Raw genomic sequence first — 22,121 nt, 5'->3', positions numbered from 1 at the left:
CCTATAGCACCTTTGTGTTATCTGAAATCCCCGTGGAGAAGCACAGAGATGTTATTACACAAAAAATGCTGTTGGGTTTGTGAAATAAGCCATGTGTGTCCTGGGCTAAACATGGGGTGCTGAGACCTTAAGAGAGGGTGAGACATGTAGTAGTCTGCAGTAAATTCCACTATTCTCAGCAGTGCCTCATGGCTTTTCAAGATAACAAGGCACCTTGATCACCATCCATATCAGAAAGGTGCCAACCTAGAGCAGCTGGGAGCAAGACAGGGGAACAGACAAGGTCCTGACATCCAAGAACACTCCCCAGCTGTCAAAACTGCCTTTTGCCATCTCAGTTCCTTATCACTGTGAGTACAGAGGCTGATATGCTTTTCTGCACCAGGAGCATGAGGAACCAGGAGCTCAAAGATGCTCTGAGAAAAACATTTCATAGACATTTTTTAAAAGCTAAAGTTCCAGTCTTTCTCCACAAATGATTCCTGATGTGTTCTTTACTAGCCCTGAACTTTGCTTGTTCACTGTGTTATTTCTGTGGTTGTTATTTCTCCTTACACAAGTGTTTAGCTTTGTCCCACTATATCTGAGGGATGAACCTGCAGTGTTTCACTGTCAGAGCATTGTAAAGAGTGTCTGAGTGAGTTTGTTACACCCCCTCTGTAATAAAATTTGATTTTTCACTGCACTGCCTGGCTTTTCCTCTAAACCTGGTGTCAAGAACAGGATCAAAAAGAGTCTTTCGATCTATGGATTTGGAGCAATAAGCTCATTCTCACATTGTGACCTCTGTTGTGGTTTAACCCGCACTAGCAACACAACCACAATAGCTGCTCACTCACCCCCTCGCCTCCCCACCCCGCAACAGGGAGAAAATTGAAAGGGAAGGGAGAATGTTGGATTGAGATAAACACAGTTTAATAAAATCACAAAATACAAATATGCTACAAGTAAATATGTGTATAAAATAGAAATAAAAGATACTCAAGGCAGTTCCTCACGAACACGCTGAGCAGCCAGTCCTAGGAAAGAGGAGCTGGTCCTAAAGCCGATACCACAGCGAGAAAATAAAGGGAAAAGGCAGAAAGGCCCGGAGGCCTCTGCAGAAGAGCAAAAGCCAAACTAAACGTCCCAGACCAGCCTTGACAGCAGGAGTAGGCAAGAGTGGGGATGCCTGAGACAGCAAGAGAGTCAGCAACCCGGGAGGTCCTGACTTTTCTTAAATATGAGGCACCATGCTAATGGGATGGAACACAAAGTCCAAATAATGACCGTGCTAGCTACGGAAAAGAAAAGTTTCTAACTTAATGAAGAAAATTATCCCATTTTCAGTCAAACCAGCACATTCCACCCCTTATTCCATACCATTATGGCATACTTAGGCCTTATCAATACATTCTAGTTAAATACTACTACTATATATATACATATGTACATATATACATATACATACAGATGTAATTCATCATTCTCTTAGTCCCTGGGCCATCCTTTTTAAATGTTCATTAAGTTCATTTAGTTAATTCCTTTAAATTTCATTTATCACAACAGTCTCCCAGGGCAGGAAAAATGGTATATCTAGTGCAGCTCATGCCCACAGTTTGTGGGTCAAAGAAATCAACTTAAAATAAGTTGTCAGGCACCACTTGTTGAAGCAGCTCTGGTTTCATCACCACTGCATTGACCTGAAAGACACTTATTGAACACTGTTAGTACAGCACATAGCATCACCTAGCAATTAACATCATGTAGTTCAATATTGAGTATTCTCACCTAAAATCAAATCCCCTCGAGGTACGCATCAAACTTCTCCATCCTTCAGCATTACCCACCAAGTACTGCCAGGTCCTTGGGCAAAAACAGGCAATGGGCACTTCTGTGACAGAGCTGGCCTCAGAACAGTCTTTCCATAAAGAAAGGTGATCGCGGGGCAGTACATGAAGGTTTATGTCTTCTGCCAAAGTCTTCCTCAAGAACATGCCCAATAAAGTGACCCACAGATCTAAACACCAGTGAACAGCTGACAGCGTGGGTGTGCAGTGTGGGGTACACAGCAGTGTCCTCTCACAGCCAGAGCTCCTGCCAGAGACCTGCAGGACCGTCAGAGCAGGGGCTGGGCTGTGCCCGTGTGCACTGGACACCCCACAGAAGCTGCCCCAGGGCAATCCTAGAATAACAGATTCATAGAATGTCCTGAGCTGGAAGGACCCACACGGATCATCAGTTCCAACTGCTGTCCCTGCACAGGACACCCCACAGGTCACCCCGTGTGTCTGAGGACGGTGTCCAGTCTCTCCTTGAACACTGTCAGGTTGGGGCCGTGACACCTCCCTGGGGAGCCTGTTCAGTGTCCAGCACCTCTGGGGGAAGAACCTTTTCCTCATGTCCCACTGCCCCTCCCTGGCTCATCTCCTGCCGTTCCCTGGGCTCTGTCACTGTCACAGAGCAGAGCTCACCCTGCCCCTCCTGCTCCTGCTGAGGAACCTGCAGCCCATGAGCTCTGCCCTCAGGCTGCTCTGCTCCAGCTGAGCAAACCCAGGGACTGCAGCCGCTGCTCATCCGGCTTCCCCTCCAAACCTTCCCCAACTTGCTGTCCCTCCTCTGGACACTCTCCAGCAGCTTTATCTCCTTTTCTCCTGTGTCCCCAGCCCTGCACACAGTGGATGCTGCAGGTGAGGCCGCCCCAGCGCAGAGCAGAGCGGGACGATCCCCCCTGCCCGGCTGGCCGTGCTGTGCTGGGTGCACCGGGACACGGGGCCCTCTTGGCTCCAGGGACACTGGGGGCTCATGTTCAACTTGCCTTTGACCAGGACCCCCAGATCCCTCTCCGCAGAGCTGCTTTCCACCATCTTTTCCCCCCGTCTGCCTGTACAGCCAGGGTTGCTGTGTCACACACAGAATTACAGAATCACAGGATGTCAGGGGTTGGAAGGGCCCTGGAAAGCTCATCCAGTGCAATCCCCCCATGGAGCAGGAACACCCAGATGAGGTTACACAGGAAGGTGTCCAGGCGGGTTGGAATGTCTGCAGAGAAGGAGACTCCACAACCTCCCTGGGCAGCCTGGGCCAGGCTCTGCCACCCTCACCAGGAACAAGTTTCTTCTCAGATTTAAGTGGAACTTTTGTGTTCCAGTTTGTACCCATTACCCCTTGACCTATAATTGGTTGTCACCCAGAAGAGCCTGGCTCCATCCTCCTGACACTCCCCCTTTCCATCTTGATCCCCAGCAATGAGTCCCCCCTCAGTCTCCTCTTGTCCGGCTCCAGAGCCCCAGCTCCCTCAGCCTTTCCTCACACGGGAGATGCTCCACTCCCTGCAGCATCTTGGTGGCTGCGCTGGACTCTCTCCAGCAGTTCCCTGTCCTGCTGGAACTGAGGGGCCACAACTGGACACAATATTCCAGGTGTGGTCTCCCCAGGGCAGAGCAGAGGGGCAGGAGAACCTCTCTGACCTACTGACCACCCCCTTCTAACCCACCCCAGGTACCATTGGCTTCCTGGCCACAAGGGCCCAGTGCTGGCTCATGGTCACCCTGCTGTCCCCAGGACCCCCAGGTCCCTTTCCCCTACACTGCTCTCTAATAGGTCATTCCCCAACTTATACTGGAACCTGGGGTTGTTCCTGCCCAGATTCAAGACTCTACACTTTCCCTTGTTATAATTCATTAAATTTTTCCCTGCCCAGCTCTCCAGCCTGTCCAGGTCTCTGATGGCAGCACAGCTTCCAGTGTCAGCCACTCCTCCCAGCTTGGTGTCATCAGCAAACTTGCTGACAGTCACTCTGTTCCCTCATCCAAGTCGTTGATGAATATATTGAATAATACTGGTCCCAGCACTGCCCCCTGAGGCACTGCACTGGATCCAGGCCTCAACTGGACTCTGCCCCATTGACCACGACTCTCTGGCTTCTTCCCTTCAGCCAGTTCGCAGTCACCTCACTCCCCGCTCATCCAGCCCGCACTCCCTCAGTTCAGCTGTGAGGATGCTGTGGGGACTGTGTCAAATGCCTCACTCAAGTCAAGGTAGATCACGTCCACCGCTCTGCCATCATCCATCCATCTTGTTATGTCCTCGTAAAAGTCAATGAGGTTGGTCAAGCACGACTTCCCTTGGTAAAGCCATGCTGACTGCCCCTAATGACCCTCTTATCCCTGATATGCCTTGAGATGGCACCAAGGATAAGTCGTTCCATCAGTTTCCCAGGGCTGGAGGTGAGGCTGACCAGTCTATAATTACCCAGGTCCTCCTTCTTGCCCTTTTTGAAGACTGCAGTGACATTTGCTTTCCTCCAATCCTCGGGCACCTCTTCCGTTTCCCAAGACTTGGCAAAGATGATGGAGAGCGGCCCAGCAATGACTTCAGCCAGCTCCCTCAGCACCCGCGGATGCATCCCATCTGGACCCACGGATTTATGGATGTCCAGATTGCCTAATTGTTCCTTAACCCAGTCCTCATCAGCCCAGGCAAACTCCTCCATTGTCCTGCCTTCCTCTGGGGCCTCAGCGGTGCGGGGCTCCTCAGATGCATGTGTCCTAGATGCAAAATCCAGCACTTGCTCATCTTGAACTTCTTGTGGTTGGTGATTGCCCAGTTCTCCAGTTTTTCCAGATCTCTCTGCAGGGTTTCTCTGCCCTTGAGAGTGTCAACAGCTCCCCCCAGTTTTGTGTCATCAGCGAACTTACTAAGCAATCCCTCAAGTCCTGAGTCTAAGTCATTCATAAAGACATTGGAGAGTGCTGGTGTTAAGATGGATCCCTGTGGAACCTGTTAGTGACTGGTCACCAGCCCAACAGAACCCCATTTACTAGAACCCTCTGAGCCTGGCCCGTCAGCCAGTTGCTCACCCAATACGCTGTGTGTTTATCCAGCTGTGTGCGGGACATCTTGTCCAGGAGGATCCTGTGAGAGACACTATCAAAGGCTGTACTGAAACCCAAAAAGATCACATTGACAGGCTTCCCTTGGTCAATTGGTGGGCAACCTTGTCACAGAAAGAAATCAGGTTGGCCAGGGAGGACTTTCCCCTCATGAAACTGTGCTGACGGGGAACAATGACTGCGTTGTCATTCATGTGTTTTTCAATAACTCCCAGAATAATCTTCTCTGTGATTTTGCCAGGCACAGAAGTGAGGCTGATGGGCCTGTAGTTGCCAGGGTCAACCCTGTCGCCTTTCTTGTAGACTGGGACATCGTTTGCTAGCTTCCAGTCTTCCAGAACCTCTCCGGATTCCCAAGAGAATTGAAAAATCACGGAGAGAGCTCTTGCTATGATGTCAACCAGCAGTTCAAGCACCCTTGGACGAATCCCATCAGGCCCCATAGACTTGTAGGGATCCAGCTGGAGTAGCAGATCCCATACATGTTCTGGATTGATTGGGATTTTCCAGCCCAGGATTAGGGGGGCCCCCAAGTACATAATCGGTGTTGAAGACTGAGGCGAAGAAAGCATTAAATATCTCAGCTTTGTCTGCATCCCTGTCAATAAGGTGACCATGCTCATCAAGTAATGGGCCAATGCTATTTCTGTTTTGCCTTTTGCCATTAAAAGACATTGCTTTTATTTTTAAAATCTTTTTTTTTAATTGTCCTTTACAGTATTGGCCAGCTTCAATTCTAATTGAGCTTCGGCAGTGCGAATTTCCTCCCTACAATGGCGAGCAGCATCTCTGTAGTCCTCTCATGTTGTCTGACCTTGCATCCACTGACCATGTAATTTCTTTTTTCACTGCATTTCTAGAAGATCCCTGCTCAACCAAGCTGGCTTTTTACCTCACCTGCTAGACTTTTGGCATTTTGAAATGGTGTTACTTAAAAAACGACCAACACTGATGGACCCCAACACCTTCAAAAGCTTCTTCCCAGGGAAGTTCTCTGAGCAGCCTGACATCTGCTCTCCTCATACCTAGTGTTAAGGTCTTGCTGGAAGTTTTCCTCCTATTAGCAAATATTTTAAACGTAAAGCCTTATGGTTGCTGTGGCCAAGGGAGCCACAGGTCACTGCTTCTCCCACGAGACCCTCTCTGCTAGTGACATTTAAATCTAGGAAGGTACCTTTCCTGGTTGATTCCCTTAGTACCTGTATCAAGAAGTTTTTGTCCAGATGCTTCAGGAATCTTCTGGACCTGCTGGTGCCAGCTGTGTGATATTCTCAGTTGACATCTGGCAAGTTGAAGTCCTCCGTAAGGTCAAGGGCAAATGATCTGGAGGCTTCACTTAGTTCCTTAAAGAATAACTCAGTAGTGTCATCATCCTGGCTGGATGGCCTGTAGCAGACACCCATGATGACATCTGCTTTATTTGTCTGACCCTTAATCCTTACCCAGAGGTTCTCAACTTTGCCATCACCAACTGCCAGCTCCAGCCCCTCCACAACATACAGTGCCAACCTCCTGCACCTCCTGCCTGCCTATCCCTTCTGAATAGCCTGTAGCATCCATCATGGCACACCAGTTCCAGGATTCATCCCACCAAGTTTCACTAATGCAAACTACATCACACCTCTGGGACCAGGCCAAGGCTTCTAGTTCATCTTGCTTGTTCCTCATGTTGCATGCATTAGTGTACAAGTACTTCAAGTATGGCTGTCTGTGCCCTTCACCTCATGGCACAGTCTGAGGAATCTAGCTGTAAAGCACCTCCTCGAGCTTTGGTGTCCATCCCGCTGCTCAGCAGTGACCTGCCTGGTACCAGCCCACTTCGCCCTTCCAATCTAGTTTAAAGCCCTATCAATCAGCCTTGCAAGCCACTGAGCCACCTTCAATTATCCATCAGCAATCCTGGTAAACTGGGGAGGTCCCAGTTGACTGGAGGTTGGCAAATCTAATGCCCATCTACAAGAATGGCCAGAAAGAGTATCTGGGGAACTACAGGCCTGCCAGTCTGACCTCGGTGCTGGGGATGGTCATGGAACTGATCATCTTGATGGCACACACAGGACAACCAAGCCATTAGGACCAGTCAACCTGGGTTTATGAAAGGCAGGTCCTGCTTGACCGAGCTGATCTCCGTCTATGACAAGGTGACTCACGCAGTAGATGACAGAAAGGCTGTGGGTGTTGTGCACTTAGACTTCAGTAAAACCTTTGACACCGCATCCAACAGCATCTCCTGGAGAAGCTGCAGCTCACGGCCTGGATGGTGTATCTGTGATGGATAAAGAACTGGCTGGAGGGCCGGGCCCAAAGAGTTGTGGTGAACAGAGACACATCCAGTTGGGGGCTTGTCATGAGTGGTGTTCCCAGGGCTCAGTACTGGGGCCAGTTCTGTTTAATCTCTTTATCAGTGATCTGGAGGAGGGGATCGAGTGCGCCATCAGTAAGTTTGCAGATGACACAAGTTGGGTGGGAGTGTTGATCTGCTGGAGGGTGGGAAGGCCATACAGAGGGGTCTGGACCAGCTGGATTGCTGGGCTGAGGCCAATTGTCTGAGGTTCAACAAGGCCAAGTGACAGGTCCTGCACTTGGGTCACAACAACCCCAGGCAGCGCTACGGGCTCAGGGAAGAGCAGCTGGAAAGCTGCCTGGCAGAAAAGGATCTGGGGGTGTTGGTGACAGCAGCTGAACATGAGCCAGTGTGTGCCCAGGTGGCCAAAAAGGCCAAGAGCATCCTGGCTTGTATCAGGAATAGTGTAGCCAGCAGGGCAGTGATTGTCCCTTGTACTCAGCGCTGGGGAGGCCGCACCTCAAATCCTGGAGTCAGTTTTGGGCCCCTCATGCCAAGAAAGGCCTTGAGGTGCTGGAGTAAGTTCAGAGGAGGGAACAGAGCTGGGGAAGGGGCCGAAGCACAAGTGTGATGGGAGTGGCTGAGGGACCTGCGGGGGTCAGCCTGGAGAACAGGAGGCTGAGAGGAGACCTTCTCGCTCTTTACAACTACTTGAAAGGAGGTTGGAGCATGGAGAGTGTTGGTCTCTTCTCCCAGGTAGCAAGTGATAGGACAAGAGGAAATGGCCTCAAGTTGTGCCAGGGGAGGTTTAGATTGGATATTAGCAACAATTTTTTTCACAGAAAGGGTTGTCGGGCATTTGAAGAGGCTGCCCAGGGCAGTGGTGGAGTCACCATCCCTGGAGGGGCTTAAAAGAGGTTTAGATGAGGTTCTCAGGGACATGGGTTAGTACTAGAGTTAGGTTATGGTTGGACTCAATGATCTTGAGGGTCTCTTCCAACCAAAATGATTCTCTGAATGTGTGATGGTAGATGTCAACATTTAATTGCAACAGTTCTGCCTTGCAGCAGCTGTGACCTCCCAGAGCAGATCCCTTGGGGCCATTCCCATCAGTTCTCGCTGGCTCTTCACACTGCCAGGTTGTCAAGGGGCTAACCCTGAGGGGTTGTGATCATCACTGGGTATTCCCCAAGGGTTTTTAAATTCTGCAGGAATGTAAAAGATTTGGAAATCCCACAGCCCTTCTATTTCAAGTTGGTGGAGGCATGGGCAGCCATTTTTCAGTTTGTGTGTTTTTATGGCCCCTGGATGTGAAATCCTGATACTAAGGAGCTCAGAGCAGATATGTGTAAGAAGGGGTTTGTTTTTCTGCCTGAAATATGTTCCAGGGATTGCTCTGAGGATTTTTTCCTCCACCTTCATCTCCACTACCAGCTCTCCACAGGGACAAAGTGAATTCAACCCACAAGGACTAGAAGCAGAGATGAAGCTTATCCCAGAGCAGGAAGGAGATTCCCACAGGAGCTGATGAGCACTGCATCAGCAAAACTGTAACTGTTAGAAAGCAAGGGGTGGTGGTGGAGGCAGAGACTCCCCTCTCCTGCTGGAATGGCAGGAGAATCCTGTGGCCCTGCCAGCATGCACGTGCACTCTTTGGTTCTGCTCCTGCAGCCAAGGATATGCTAAGAAAGGATCCCACAGGCTTCGCAGCTCTTCTGCCATGAGGAGAGCAGAGGAGCTTCAGCTGCTGTTACAAAAAGGCAGAGAAGCAGAGCTCACCTTGGCAAGATCAGCACCGTAGCGATCCGCTGACTCTTCTACTTCATGGGATCGCACAGGCCGGCAGCTGTGGGCACTGTGCTGTGGCAACATGTAGGTGCCCGCACCTGCAAGAGGAATGGGAAGAAACCTCTGGAGGAGAGACAGGCACCCTGCAAAGCCTGCTCAGAGGAGCAGGAAGGATGTCTACCCCCTTTCCCAATCCTTCCACCTTCTGCCACGCTGGGGCACTGTTGGCAGCTCCGAAACTGAGCTCTCAGTGCTTCTGTGGGATGAGATGAGTTTGTGCTGGAACTGCAAGAACCAGGAAGAAAAAATCCCTGAGGGGTTCACTGGAACTTCACAGCTCTGGTAAAACCATCCACGCTCTGTACCCCTATTTCCTCAGAGCCAGCAGCACAGCTTGGGTGGGGGGAAGGGCAGGGATCAGACCCTGGGGCTGAGAGATGAGCGCAAGCACCTGCCAAGGGAGTTGCAGCCAACCAGGTGCACTCTCCACTGGCCTCTACTGCACATGAGGGAAGCTTGTCAGGAAACAGCCATGCCCTGCAGTGGAGGCTTTGAACTGGCCGTGGTTAAGAAGCTGAGCAGCAGATTGTCACTAGAGGACACTTGAGCTGCAAGGGTGCACATCTACCTGTGGTCAAAAACCTGAAGGGAGGTCGGTTTTGATGCCCTGTGCCGGAAGGACGTGGACTGCACAGGACGGCACTTAAGGATGTGTCTGTTGGACTTCTCCGGGCAGTAATCGCCTAGGACAGAGAACAACAGCACAAAAGCAGTCAAGTTGTGGCCTTTTTCCACAAGCCAAGGAGGCAATTTCAACAAGACCTGCTCTCCTTAACAGCTGCAGAAGTGCAAGCTGCCAGAAAACATCTACAGCTCATTGAAGTGGTGAGCTGAGCCTCTTGTACCCACCAATCTTTTGTGGCACTGTCGCAGGGAAAGGTGAAAACACCCTTGTCTTGCCTGAACAAACAGCTGGAGAAATGTTACTCACTTGGTCCCGGCATGATCTCAGTGTTTATCTCGGGAAGTCCACCAATGGGAGAGGCTGGAGCCACGTACTTCCCATTCCTGGCCATGGAGGCTCCACGCGATATCAAGGACCTGGTGCAGCTGCTTTCTGCAGGAGATCTTGTCCCTTGACATGTAAACAAGGGCTTTGACGTGGTTGTGGTTCAGGTAACCTACGAAGAACAGCAAGTGAAAAGCCACCCGCAGGCCAACTGCATTTCAAAGCTCCTTTGGAACTGCAGGAGACTGAGCTGTTGAGCTCACAAAATTGCTGTCCTTCTTCCTCTAAGAGAAACAAAGGCAAGCTGTACAGTGCCTTGTAGTGACAAACTAAATCTGTAAGCATAAATGCTTCTGCAACTGCATTGCTAAATAATCTTAAAAACAAACTGGACCTCCTGAAAGTCTGGCTCCAGTAATAGTTATGGAGAAATAAAAAATTTGAAAAAACAAAAAAAAACAAAAAAAAACCCCAAACCTTACATGTATTGGGTTTGTGTGGAAAGGTTTTAGGAGCAGCTAAACCGAGGAACTGTGGACTGGGTGACCGGGTAGTGAGGTGACTGCGAACTGGCTGAAGGGAAGAAGCCAGAGAGTCGTGGTCAATGGGGCAGAGTCCAGTTGAGGCCTGGATCCAGTGCAGTGCCTCAGGGGGCAGTGCTGGGGCCAGTGTTATTCAATATATTCATCAATGATTTGGATGAGGGAACAGAGTGACTGTCAGCAAGTTTGCTGATGACACCAAGCTGGGAGGAGTGGTGGCACTGGAAGCTGTGCTGCCATCAGAGACCTGGACAGGCTGGAGAGTTGGGCGGGGAAAAATTGAATGGAATATAACAAGGGAAAATGTAGAGTCTTGAATCTGGGCAGGAACAACCCCAGGTTCCAGTGTAAGTTGGGGAATGAGCTATTAGAGAGCAGTGTAGGGGAAAGGGACCTGGGAGTCCTGGGGACAGCAGGGTGACCATGAGCCAGCACTGGGCCCTTGTGGCCAGGAAGCCAATGGTACCTGGGGTGGATTAGAAGGGGGTGGTCAGTAGGTCAGAGAGGTTCTCCTGCCCCTCTGCTCTGCCCTGGGGAGACCACACCTGGAATATTGTGTCCAGCTGTGGCCCCTCAGTTCCAGCAGGACAGGGAACTGCTGGAGAGAGTCCAGCGCAGCCACCAAGATGCTGCAGGGAGTGGAGCATCTCCCGTGTGAGGAAAGGCTGAGGGAGCTGGGGCTCTGGAGCTGGACAAGAGGAGACCGAGGGGTGACTCATTCCTGGGGATCAAGATGGAAAGGGTGAGTGCCATGAGGATGGAGCCAGGCTCTTCTTGGTGACAACCAGTGACAGGACAAGGGGCAATGGGTGCAAACTGGAACACAGGAGGTTCCACTTAGATATGAGAAGAAGCTTGTTCCCAGTGAGGCTGCCAGAGCCTGGCCCAGGCTGCCCAGGGAGGTTGTGGAGTCTCCTTCTCTGCAGACATTCCAACCCGCCTGGACACCTTCCTGTGTAACCTCATCTGGGTGTTCCTGCTCCATGGGGGGATTGCACTGGATGAGCTTTCCAGGGTCCTTCCAACCCCTCACATTCTGGGATTCTGTGATTCTGAGCAGGGGGCTTCTGTGAGAGGGGGGGAAAAGGGAAAAGAGTTTGTAGCTGATTTTACCACAGGTGTGCTCAACACACTACTCTGATCCTTGTTTTACCTGTTGTTCCTTGGACTGAGTACTTGGGTCCAGGGCTGGTGAACTGGGCCATGATGGGGCCCCATGGGCCATGAGGTCCCCAAGTCCCCACCTGGGCTCTGTCCATGCTGAGAGATGCTGATAAAGCCTGACAAAAGAGCAGAAGAGTGTCTTGGTACTTTGATTTGTGCTGTAAGAGTTTTCAATCACTATTCATATTATTATGTTGTACAGTAATAGAGTGAACTTGCTATCAAACTTTGTTAAGTTGCGCTTTTACAACATCATATTAAAACCACTTTTGCCAATATCTTTGACAGTGGTTCTCTAAGGGATCTCAATTACCCATTGGTGACATCCTCGTCTTGTACCATGCAAATCCTGCCTTACCCGAGAATACCAAAGCTCTTGATAAAAGAACAATGTTTTTTAATGAGGATGGTGAGACCCTGGAGCAGGTTGCCCAGAGCAGTTGTGGATTCCCCACCACTGGATTTGTCCAAGGCCTGGGGATGCAAATCCCAATGTGCACAATGGAGCTCATGGCTGATGCTGAACTATGGCAGGGAAGGAGGAGTCTCAGGCCTTCACCTGTCTCAGCTGCAGCCGTCGAATGGGACGAGACGACAATGTCTGTGTCTGCTTTGTCTCTGCAGTGCAGAGCATGGCGAGCAGTGAGGGCAGCCAGAGACGTGGCAAGAGAGGTTGTGGTGTCCGCGGCCAGGGGACCCTGGGACAGCCTGGGACCCATCCTGCAATCACACCATGACATTGGGAGGCTGCGCTATTGCATCACCTGGCTGAGCCAGGGCTGGAGATGTCCAGCCCACAGGGCCAGACCTTCCTGAGATCTGCTTGTCCTGCTGCAATGTGTATTTTCAGGGTACACGTGAGACAGCTACTGAACGTCAGCAGAGACCAGGGAAGCTTTCCAAAGCACTGGGGATTTGCACTGTCCTTGCACTCAGTGACAGAGGTGACACAGCAGTCACACAGCACCACTGGGTAGCAGAGGCTCTGCCTGCTGGGGCAAACCAACACTTCCACATTCACTAGTCTAAGACCGTTACAGGGCGATTTGGGTTTCAATACCAGAACAAAGGCATTTCCATTATAGAACCCCAGCAACCACCTCTGTGATTGCCTTGTCAGGGACCCACAAACACCATGTTGCAAAACATGTGATGGCTACAAAAAGTGTCCTGTCCTCCCCAAATCATTGTTTCCCTCATTACCTCAGATTACTGCAGTCATAATTATATAGCCATATGAAGAAAATTAAGTCACTTTCAGCCAAACCAGATGTGGACAGGCTGGAGAGGGTCCAGAGAAGGGCCACAAAGATGATCAAAGGCCTGGGAAGCCACCATGCAAGCAAAGGCTGAGAGAACCGGACTTGTTCAGCCTGGAGAAAAGGCGGCTCAGGGACCTCAGCACCATGTTCCAGTGTTTACAGGGTGACTACAAAGACGGACACGCCCTTTGTACAGGGAGTCCCAGGGAAAAGATGAGGGGCAATGGGTACAAGTTACTCCCTGGGAGATCCTGACTGGACACAAGAAGGAAATTTTTCACCATGAGAACAATCAACCATTGGAATAATCTCCCCAGGGAAGTGGTGAATTCCCTAAAATCGGACAATTTTAGGATTCAGCTGGACAGGGCACTGGGCCAGCTTGTCTAGACTGGGCTTGTGCCAGGAAAGGTTGGACCAGGTGATCCTTGTCCCTTCCAGCCTGGGATTCTATGATTCTATGAGAATGTCTGCAGAGGGGTACGTGTGTGTGCACATGCGTGTGTGTGTATGTGTACACATACGTGTGTGTGGACGCACGTGACTGTGTGCGCAACCAGGTCCCAGGAGCTGGTCTGTCATGGGGCATCCCACTGACCAGCATCTGCATCTGGGACGGACACATCCGGGGGTTACGCGCTTCTCCAAAACTGGATTTCTCATTGACCCAGACTATGTCAGTGACTCATTGACCTGAATAGAAGAGATCTGGAGGAGAGAAAATGCGGGGTTCAGCCCTTTTCAAGGCACAACACATCCACCCTGACATGATGTCTCCAGCCAGATCTTTGTGTCCACCTACAAAGCAAACCCCCATTCCAAGAGCCGCTCAGCTGCCCGCAACCCAGCGCTTCTGGACTCTGATTTTCTCCTTTAAACACCTCCCCAAACCATTCCCTGGTTCCTTTGCCCAGACCTGGGGTACCGGCCCCACGCATGTGCCGCTCGTGCCACTCCCACCTCTGCAGCTCCCGCAGCCGCTGCAGCTGCTGCTGCTGCTCCAGCACACTCAAGTGCTGCTGGCGCTGCGCCCGCAGCTCCGCCCGCTCCGGCTCTGCATCCCGGTGCTGCCACAGCAGCTCCGCCCGCTCCGGCCCTGCGTCCTGGTGCTGCCACAGCAGCTCCGCCCGCTCCGGCTCTGCGTCCCGGTGCTGACACAGCAGCTCTGCCCGCTCCGGCTCTGCGTCCCGGTGCTGCCGCAGCAGCTCTGCCCGCTCCGGCCCTGCGTCCCGGTGCTGCCGCAGCAGCTCTGCCCGCTCCGGACCTGCGTCCTGGTGCTGCCGCAGCAGCTCTGCCCGCTCCGGACCTGCGTCCTGGTGCTGACGCAGCAGCTCTGCCCGCTCCGGCTCTGCGTCCCGGTGCTGCCGCAGCAGCTCTGCCCGCTCTGGCCCTGCGTCCTGGTGCTGACGCAGCAGCTCTGCCCGCTCCGGCTCTGCGTCCCGGTGCTGACACAGCAGCTCTGCCCGCTCCGGCCCTGCGTCCCGGTGCTGCCGCAGCAGCTCTGCCCGCTGCTCCTTCTGCTGCCGCTGCCACAGCAGCCGAGCCTCCGCTGCTCCTTGTCCCACCGCAGCATCTCCTCCTGCTGCCCGCGGGTCTCCCGCACCTCTCCCGAGGCCCTGCCCGAGAGGCCCGCGGAGGGCCGGGGCACCGCGGGGTCGCTCCCATCACAGCCCCGCGCGCTCCCCAAAGCGCACGGAGGTTCGGAACAGGACGCGGAGCTCGGGGCTCCGCAGCCGCAGCCTGACCCCTCCGCTGCCGCCAGCGCTGCTCCGGCTGGGGACGTGCCGGCACCGGGACCGGCCCCTCGTCCCGCTCCCGGGACAGTGTCGGTGCAGCGGACCCGCCGCGGCTCCCCGGGGGCTCCTCTGCCCCACCAGCCCCAGCCCGACGTGGCTCCGCCCGGCCCGGGGCTGGATGCGGGAAGCGCCCCAGAGCTCGCCCGACAGCCGCGCTCGGGGAACCCAGGGGCCGAGAGCTGCCGCCCCTGCACCTCCAACGGCTCCCGCCGCCCACCGGGAGCCGGGGAAACCAGCCCGTCACCCACCGCCCGTGCCGAACTCCCGCCCGGCGCTCAGCCAGACCACCCGCAGAGAGCGCGCCGCCTTCCGTGAAGGACCCGTTACCATAGCGACAGGGGCTGCGCCGCGCGGGGCCGGCCTTGGAAAGCCCCCGCTTCCATAGCAACAGGGGTGTCTGCTGCACGGCCTGACTAGAAATGTCGCCAGAGCTCCTGCCCGTCTCACCCTCGCTCCTCTGTCCCCAGGCCACACGGTGAAGGGACCAGAGCGGCCCCGCTGTCACCCGGGCTGGAGCAGCCTTGCAGCACCTCTTCTACATCCACTTGGAGCTGAACAAAGTTCAGCCCAGTCTGCCCAAAGGGGCCTCTCTCATTAGTGTCTCTTTCTGTCTAATTGGATTCAGACCAAGAGGCTCCATCTGGTTCCCACTGATTCTGAGTTTGGAGCAAAAGCTGAGCAAACCATGAAGAGCTTGAGTCATATGTGCCCCGGTGTCCACGGAGCTCTCGCTGTCCAGGGGCTGAGAGGGACTGAAACCATAGGAACATGTGTAGAGATCAGTGACATGGAAAATACTCTAAGGAGCCAAGACTGAGTGTGATTTTCCTTTAGCCTTCAGATCTAATGTGTGTTAATTAGAGAAAATTCAGACAGGTAGTCAAAGTGAAAAATGTCAAAGCAGAAAGGCAAAGTGAATAAAATGTTTGATTTTTAATGTCCATTCTGCACTGATCCGGGTTTGTTTGTTCACGGGGACGTCCTTGAGTAGAGTCTGCAGCGCTGGCCCGTGCGGCTGGGGGACTCAGCCCCGCACCCCTTGCAAACCGCAGTGCTGCTCCAGAGCCGGGCTCGCTCTGCACCACCCGTGGTCTGGAAGCTCATGGTGCTGCAGCGTCCCAGGCAGACATCAGGTGTCTGACCAGGAACAGCCAGCGCCGTCGCAGGGCCCCGTGTCCCTGAGGTGCTGTCCTGGGATTGCCATCTGTCACACAGGGCCCAGGACACCAGAGCACCTTGCAGTGCAGGTGGAGCCGGGCAGGGGGTCCCGGGACATCTGCGCTGGCACCAGGTGTCTGTGTCCCTGGACCTGAAGACATCTGTGTCCTACAGCCACTCCAGTTCTGGAGAACACTTTCCTTTTCAGAAACAGGAAATTCCCCCCAAACTTAAAAAAGCTGAAATGTGTGCTGACACCTTGCTTTGCTTTGTCTTTGTCCTCAGTTCTTCTTACTTTCATTTTCATTGACATTAAATGACGCAGAGCCCCATGCCCCCAAAATCTTCCCTGCCCAGGACTCCTCAGTCTTTGCCCAGAAGAGAGGTGTCAACCTCTCTTCACTGGTCTAGGTGTTGGTTTAGACGGTCACCCGTAGCACAGGATTCATGTCCCTCAGTATCTCCAGTCAGAACCAGGGCCCAACATCACCATGGGATCGTTAGGGAGCTGAGGGTGAAGGGACCTCAGGAGTCTGCAGTCCAGCCTGTCACAAACTGGGTCAGACCAAGGTGCTCAAGCCTTGATACAGTCCGAGCTTGAAAACCCACAAGAAATGACACTGTGACTCCTCTCTGGGTTCCTGGCTGAGCTCATGGGGTCAACATTGTCCTTGTGTCCTGACTGAACCTCTTCTCTTTCCCATTCCACCCACTGTCTTGTGTCCTCCAGCCATGTGCCGTGGTGCAGAGCCTGGCCCTGCGCCCTTGGTGGCTCCTTGGGACAGGACGGCTGGGATGAGATCCAGTCAGACCTGAGGGCCCTTGGTTTGCTGAGGTTCTGCAGGACGTGCTCTCCGGTCAGACGGGGTGTCCCTGGGGAACCGGGACGCCCACGGCGGGGAATTAAAGGGTCTGGGAGGGACCCAGGCATCCAGGAAGAGGGGACCCAGGCATCCGGAGAAGGTTCTAGACCTCTAGAAATCCTGGAGAACCTCAAAGTCCAGGATGAGGCATTTTAGGGCAAATTGGGCTGGAATTGAGTCTTCCCCCCCCCCGGCTCGAGCTCTTGACTAATCAGGAGAGGGGAAAAAGTGGATCTTGCACTGTGATTGGCTGAGGGAGAGGGAGGCGGGTGAAGGTGGCGGCCAATCAGAGGAGAGGTGGAGATGGGACGTGGCAGCCACAAGGGGGCGCACCACTGCCAAGGAGGGACCCAGGCGTCCGGGTGATCCCCTCCGACCCCCGGATGGGGGTAAAATCCAAAGTCTGGGGGCTTTTAAAATTGGGTTGTAAAAAAGTACTGGGCTGGGCAGAACGTGGCAAAAAGGGGGTTTGGATAAAAAAAGGCCAAAAATGGTCAGGTTTGGGTGTTTGTGTGGGGAGTGTTTCCTGGGAGTAAAGAGACAAATCAGGGATTTTCCCAAAAAAATAAAAGTTTAGGGTTTCTTTAATATGTAAAATGGTGGGTTTTCAAAGCAAGTGATTTTTGAGCACAGAAATGCTTGCAGACACCGGCCCCTCATCTCACGGTCCCGTCACTGCCCGGAACGCCCCCTCGGTTCAGCCACCAGCCCCAGCATTTTTATTGGAGCTCCAAATGCACAAAAACGTCCCCAAACCCCCGAGGTTCACCCCAAACTCCCCCCTGCAGCGCCCCCTACAGCAGCCCTGCAGGCCCCACACGTTCCCTGTGGCCCAGCCCCCCGGGGGCTCCCGGCGCCCCCTAGAGGTGGGAGGGCGCCCCCCCGGCCACCACCAGGGTCTCTCCCACCACGTAGGCAGCGCCAGGCGAGCACAGGAAGGTTACGACCTCGGCCACGTCCTCTGGGGTGCCCAGCCTGGGTCAGAGGTCACAGGGTCACTCGGGTCAACGAACAGGGGAGGGTGGAGGGGAAGGGGACCCAGGCGTCCGGGCCCCGCTCACCTGTCGATGCCCATGGCGGCCATGACGCGCTGCAGCGTGGGCTCGTCCTCCCACAGCTGCAGGGGAGGGATGTGGTCATGGCCACGCCCCATGTGCCACGCCCCCTGAGGCCACGCCCACCCCATTGAACTTCCACGAGGTTCCAGCCCCTCCCCCCCTTTGGCTCCAACACCACCCCCTGGGGCCCCACCCCCTTCCTATGTGATCCCCACCCACTCCAGGGCACGCCCTCTTAAGCCCCTCCCACTCTCAGGCCACACCCCCGGGCTCCGCCCCCCCATTGAGTGCCCACCCCACTGACCCCCACTGGCCCCGCCCCTCACCGCGGCGCTGAAGCGGGTCCGGACCAATCCGGGCGCGACGCCGTTGACGCGGATCCCGCGGGGCCGCAGCTCATTGGCCAAAACCTTCACCAGCCCCAGCAGCGCCGTCTTGCTGACGCTGTAGGGACCCAGCGCCTGCCCCGGTGTAAACCGGCGCGAACCAGCATGAACCAGTGTAACTCTGTATAACCCGCAGCATAACCAGAATAATCCCCCAGTATAACCCAGCAGAAACCAGTATAAACCAGTATAAACCAGCACGAACCAGTATAACCAGCTATAAACCCATGTAGCCAGTGTAAACCAGAATAACACCCCATTGTCCCCCAGTGTAGTCCCGTATAACCCAGTATGACCCTTCACAACCTGGTATAGACCAGTATAACCCAGTATAAACCAGTACAGCAGAGTATCTCCCAGTTTAACCCACAGTGTAACCCAGAAAAATCCCCCCGTACTCCCCACTATGACCCAGCGTAAACCAGTATAGCCCAGCACAGCCCAGTACAGACCCATATGATCTAGTATCCCCCAGTATAGCCCATCACAGCCCAGTACAGACCCATATGATCTAGTATCCCCCAGTATAGCCCAGCACAGCCCAGTACAGACCCATATGATCCAGTATCCCCCAGTATAGCCCAGCACAGCCCAGTACAGACCCATATGATCCAGTATCCCCCAGTATGGCCCAGCACAGCCCAGTACAGACCCATACGATCCAGTATCCCCCAGTATGGCCCATCACAGCCCAGTACAAACCAGTTTACACCAATATCTTCCCACTGTTCCCCAGCACAACCCCCAGTCCGCCGGTACCAACCAGTCCATACCGGGAACGCCGAATACGCCGCCACCGACGACACCAGCACGATGGCCCCGCCCCTGCGCGGTGGGAGGGGCTTAGCCCTGTGGGCGTGGCCACAACCCCTCCCAAGCCCCGCCCCCGCCACTCACCCCCTGCGCTCCATGTGCGGCACCACCAGCCGCACCAACATGGCAGCTGCCGTCACGTTGACCTGGAAGAGCTTCCGCGGCAGGGCCAGAGGTCAAAGGGTGTGGTGGGGCGGGGCCGGGGGGCGGTTCGGGGGGGCTCACCTTCTCCCACACCGATTCGTCGGCGTCCAGGGCGGGGCCCAGGGCGGGGTTCACGGCCGCGTTGGACACCAGGATGTCGATGCCCCCGTAGGTGTCGAGGGCCTGCGGGGATCCAGCGTCCGCGCCCACCGGTGGGACAAACCACCGCCCCCCATGACCAGCCCCAGGACCCGTAACCACCCCCATGGCATCCCAGAGGTGGCCAGGACTTGTGGCACAGAAGGGACCCAGGCATCCGGGAAGGACCCAGGTGTCTAGGACCCACAAGTGTGACCCATAACCACCCGTGTGACCCACAGTGACACCTAACCACCCCATTGTGCCCCATAACCACCCCTGTGACCCATAAGTGACCAGGACCTGTGGGGGACAGAAGGGACCCAGGCGTCCGGGACCCATAAGTGTGACCTGCAACCCTCCTGTGACCCATAACCACATCCCATAGTGACCCATAGCCTCCCTGTGACCCACAACTGTGACCCATAAGTGCCCAGGATGTGTGGGGCAGGAGGGACCCAAGCATCTGGGACTCAAAAGTGTGACACAGAACCCCCCATTGTGCGCCATAAGCCTCCTGTGACCCATAACTGGATCCCCATAGTGACCCATAACTGCCCAGGAACAGTGGGGCAGGGCAGACCCAGGCATGCGGGACTCACGAGTGCGACCCACAACTCCCCCCGTGGTCCCCCCATTGTGCCCCATAACCACCCCTGTGACCCATAATTATGACCCATAAGTTCCCGGGACCCATGGGGCAGAGGGGACCCAGGCGTCCGGGCCTCCCAAGTCTCACCTTTTGCACAAGCGCCTCCCGGCTGTGGGGCTGCGCCACATGGCACACGACCCCGCTGACCTCCAGCCCCTCCCCCCGCAGCTGCCCCACAGCAGCCTCCACGTGTGGGGCGCGGCGGGAGCTGAGAACAACAGAGGCCCCCGCGACCCCCAGAGCCCGCGACACTGCCAGCCCGATCCTGGGGGAGATGTGGGGCATAGATGTGGGCAGGAGCTGTGGGGCTGGGGGGTCTATAGGGCTGGGGGTCTATGGGGCTGGAGCTGTGGGCCTGGGGGGTCTACGGGGCACTTATGGGTCTCTATGGGGCAATTGGGGGTCATTATGGGGCCCTTGGGGGTCATTGAGTGCACTTATGGGGCACGGTGAGTGATCTATGGGGCTGGATAGATGGGGCTGAGGTGTCTACGGGGCATTTATAGGTCACTATGGGACGCTTGGGGGTCACTTATGGGGCACTTATGGGTCTCTCTGGGGCTGGGGGCTCTATGGGGCGGGATCTATGGGGCCAATCTATGGGACAGCTCTATGGGGCAGATCTGAGTCACTCACCCGGCCGTGGCCGCTGTCACCAAGGCCACTTTCCCCGCCAGCGGCCGCCCGGACCCCGGGGTTCCCTTCCCGAACGCCTGGGTCCCCCCGAACGCCTGGGTCCCCTTCCCGAACGCCTGGGTCTTCCTGGCCGCCATGCCCCGTCCCCACAGCCTCCCCACGGCCGCTCTGCCCCACATGGCGCCCGGACTTTGTTCCCCCGGGGACACTGGGAGGGAACTGGGGGGACGACTGGGAGCAGTGGGGGGACTGGGGGGTACGGCGGCCATGGGGCCTGGGACGGGGGGATTAGGGGGGATGGAAGGGACTGGGGGGGCCTGGGAGAGACTGGGGGGCACTGCAGGGGGGGCGCTGGGGGAACTGGGGGGAACTGGGAGCTACTGGCGCAAATCGGGCCCCTTCTGGGGGGTTCGGGCACCTTCGGGTAGGTTCGGCTCTTCTCGGAAGAGTTCGGGTCCGCTCGGGTCCCTTCGGTTCGTTTCGGCCCCGCTCGGCCCCGCTCGGCTCCGCTCGGCCCCGCTCGGCCCCGCTCGGCTCCGCTCGGCCCCGCTCGGCCCCGCTCGGCTCCGCTCGGCCCCGCTCGGCCCCGCTCGGCCCCGCTCGGCCCCGCTCGGCTCCGCTCGGCTCCGCTCGGCCCCGCTCGGCCCCGCTCGGCCCCGCTCGGCTCCGCTCGGCGCTTCCTCAGCCCGGGGCGCGCAGAGGGCAGGCAGCGAGTTTCGGAAAGGTTATTGAAATAGCTAACTTAGGCTTTTTCTATGGATAAACGTTTAATCCAATTCCTTAATTGTATTCCTTAAACACGTGTTCATTAGAGCATAAGCAAAACAGCGCTGGGTGCGCGGGGGATTCGCTCCGCCCAACACGCACCCTTTGAACAACAAGAGCTGTGCTGAAATACAGTGAGGTGTTACATATTCATACTGACCCAGGAACGCCTGTACGTATTCATGACCTTTCCCGCTTCTCATTAAAATGAGTCTCAGAGAACCATTTCCAGTCTCCCCCTTGACCCTCCCTGTTCGCCTGCGCAGGGTCACTTGGTGGCTTTGAGGAGGGTCTTTGGGGTCTGTGGATGAAGCTCCTTCAGCTTCGCCGCTGTGAACTTTGTACCTTTGGCTCATTATGTTGAACTGACTGGGACCCAAGCTGCCAAGTCGACTGAAAACAGACTGGCGCCCCCTTTTGCTGTAAATCTTGGCGATCCTGTCTCCTCAAGGTTACAGCTGGTGCTGTAAAACTTCTGATCTCAGCATTTGATGAGGTTCTGGTTTCTTTCTTAGCACAACTGGTTACATACAGCTCTAAACTAGATATTCATTATGTGGCTTAAAGTGTTAGTTCATTAGTAGGCCCTTATTATGTGGTTGGTTAACCCTTAAAATGTTAGTTCCCTCTATCAATATAACCTCATAAACAAGTTTCATAACTCTTTACATAGAGCTTAACCACCTTTTTCCAGGTTCAGAGCCCGTGCCTCATTTGGTTACATCTGTAAACACTGAACATCTCAGCACGAATCACAACTGCAGTTCTCACAATTCCCCCTTTTTCTTT

The 22,121-nt window shown here is 54.8% G+C and overlaps 2 protein-coding genes across 2 annotated transcripts; both read right to left on the bottom strand.

Annotated features, from left to right (window-relative positions):
* Positions 1 to 904: 904 nt before the first annotated feature.
* On the bottom strand, positions 905 to 15,049 carry LOC309447223 (uncharacterized protein; the record flags this gene model as incomplete). Its single annotated transcript, XM_082067626.1, has 5 exons — positions 905 to 2,087; positions 8,938 to 9,044; positions 11,651 to 11,777; positions 13,884 to 14,539; positions 15,005 to 15,049. The coding sequence occupies 4 exons, from the start codon at positions 15,047 to 15,049 to the stop codon at positions 8,976 to 8,978; spliced, it is 897 nt and encodes a 298-aa protein (XP_081923752.1). The 3' UTR covers positions 905 to 2,087; positions 8,938 to 8,975.
* A 2,259-nt stretch (positions 15,050 to 17,308) lies between these two features.
* On the bottom strand, positions 17,309 to 20,704 carry LOC309447395 (dehydrogenase/reductase SDR family member 4-like; the record flags this gene model as incomplete). Its single annotated transcript, XM_082067948.1, has 8 exons — positions 17,309 to 17,715; positions 17,802 to 17,857; positions 18,125 to 18,259; positions 18,958 to 19,009; positions 19,082 to 19,152; positions 19,223 to 19,324; positions 20,019 to 20,196; positions 20,568 to 20,704. The coding sequence occupies 8 exons, from the start codon at positions 20,702 to 20,704 to the stop codon at positions 17,601 to 17,603; spliced, it is 846 nt and encodes a 281-aa protein (XP_081924074.1). The 3' UTR covers positions 17,309 to 17,600.
* Between the last annotated feature and the right edge of the window lie 1,417 nt (positions 20,705 to 22,121).

The sequence above is a fragment of the Streptopelia decaocto genome, assembly GCF_964273445.1.
Source record: "Streptopelia decaocto genome assembly, chromosome: 17".
NCBI classification, from domain to species: domain Eukaryota; kingdom Metazoa; phylum Chordata; class Aves; order Columbiformes; family Columbidae; genus Streptopelia; species Streptopelia decaocto.
This window is presented reverse-complemented; position numbering and strand designations above follow the sequence as displayed.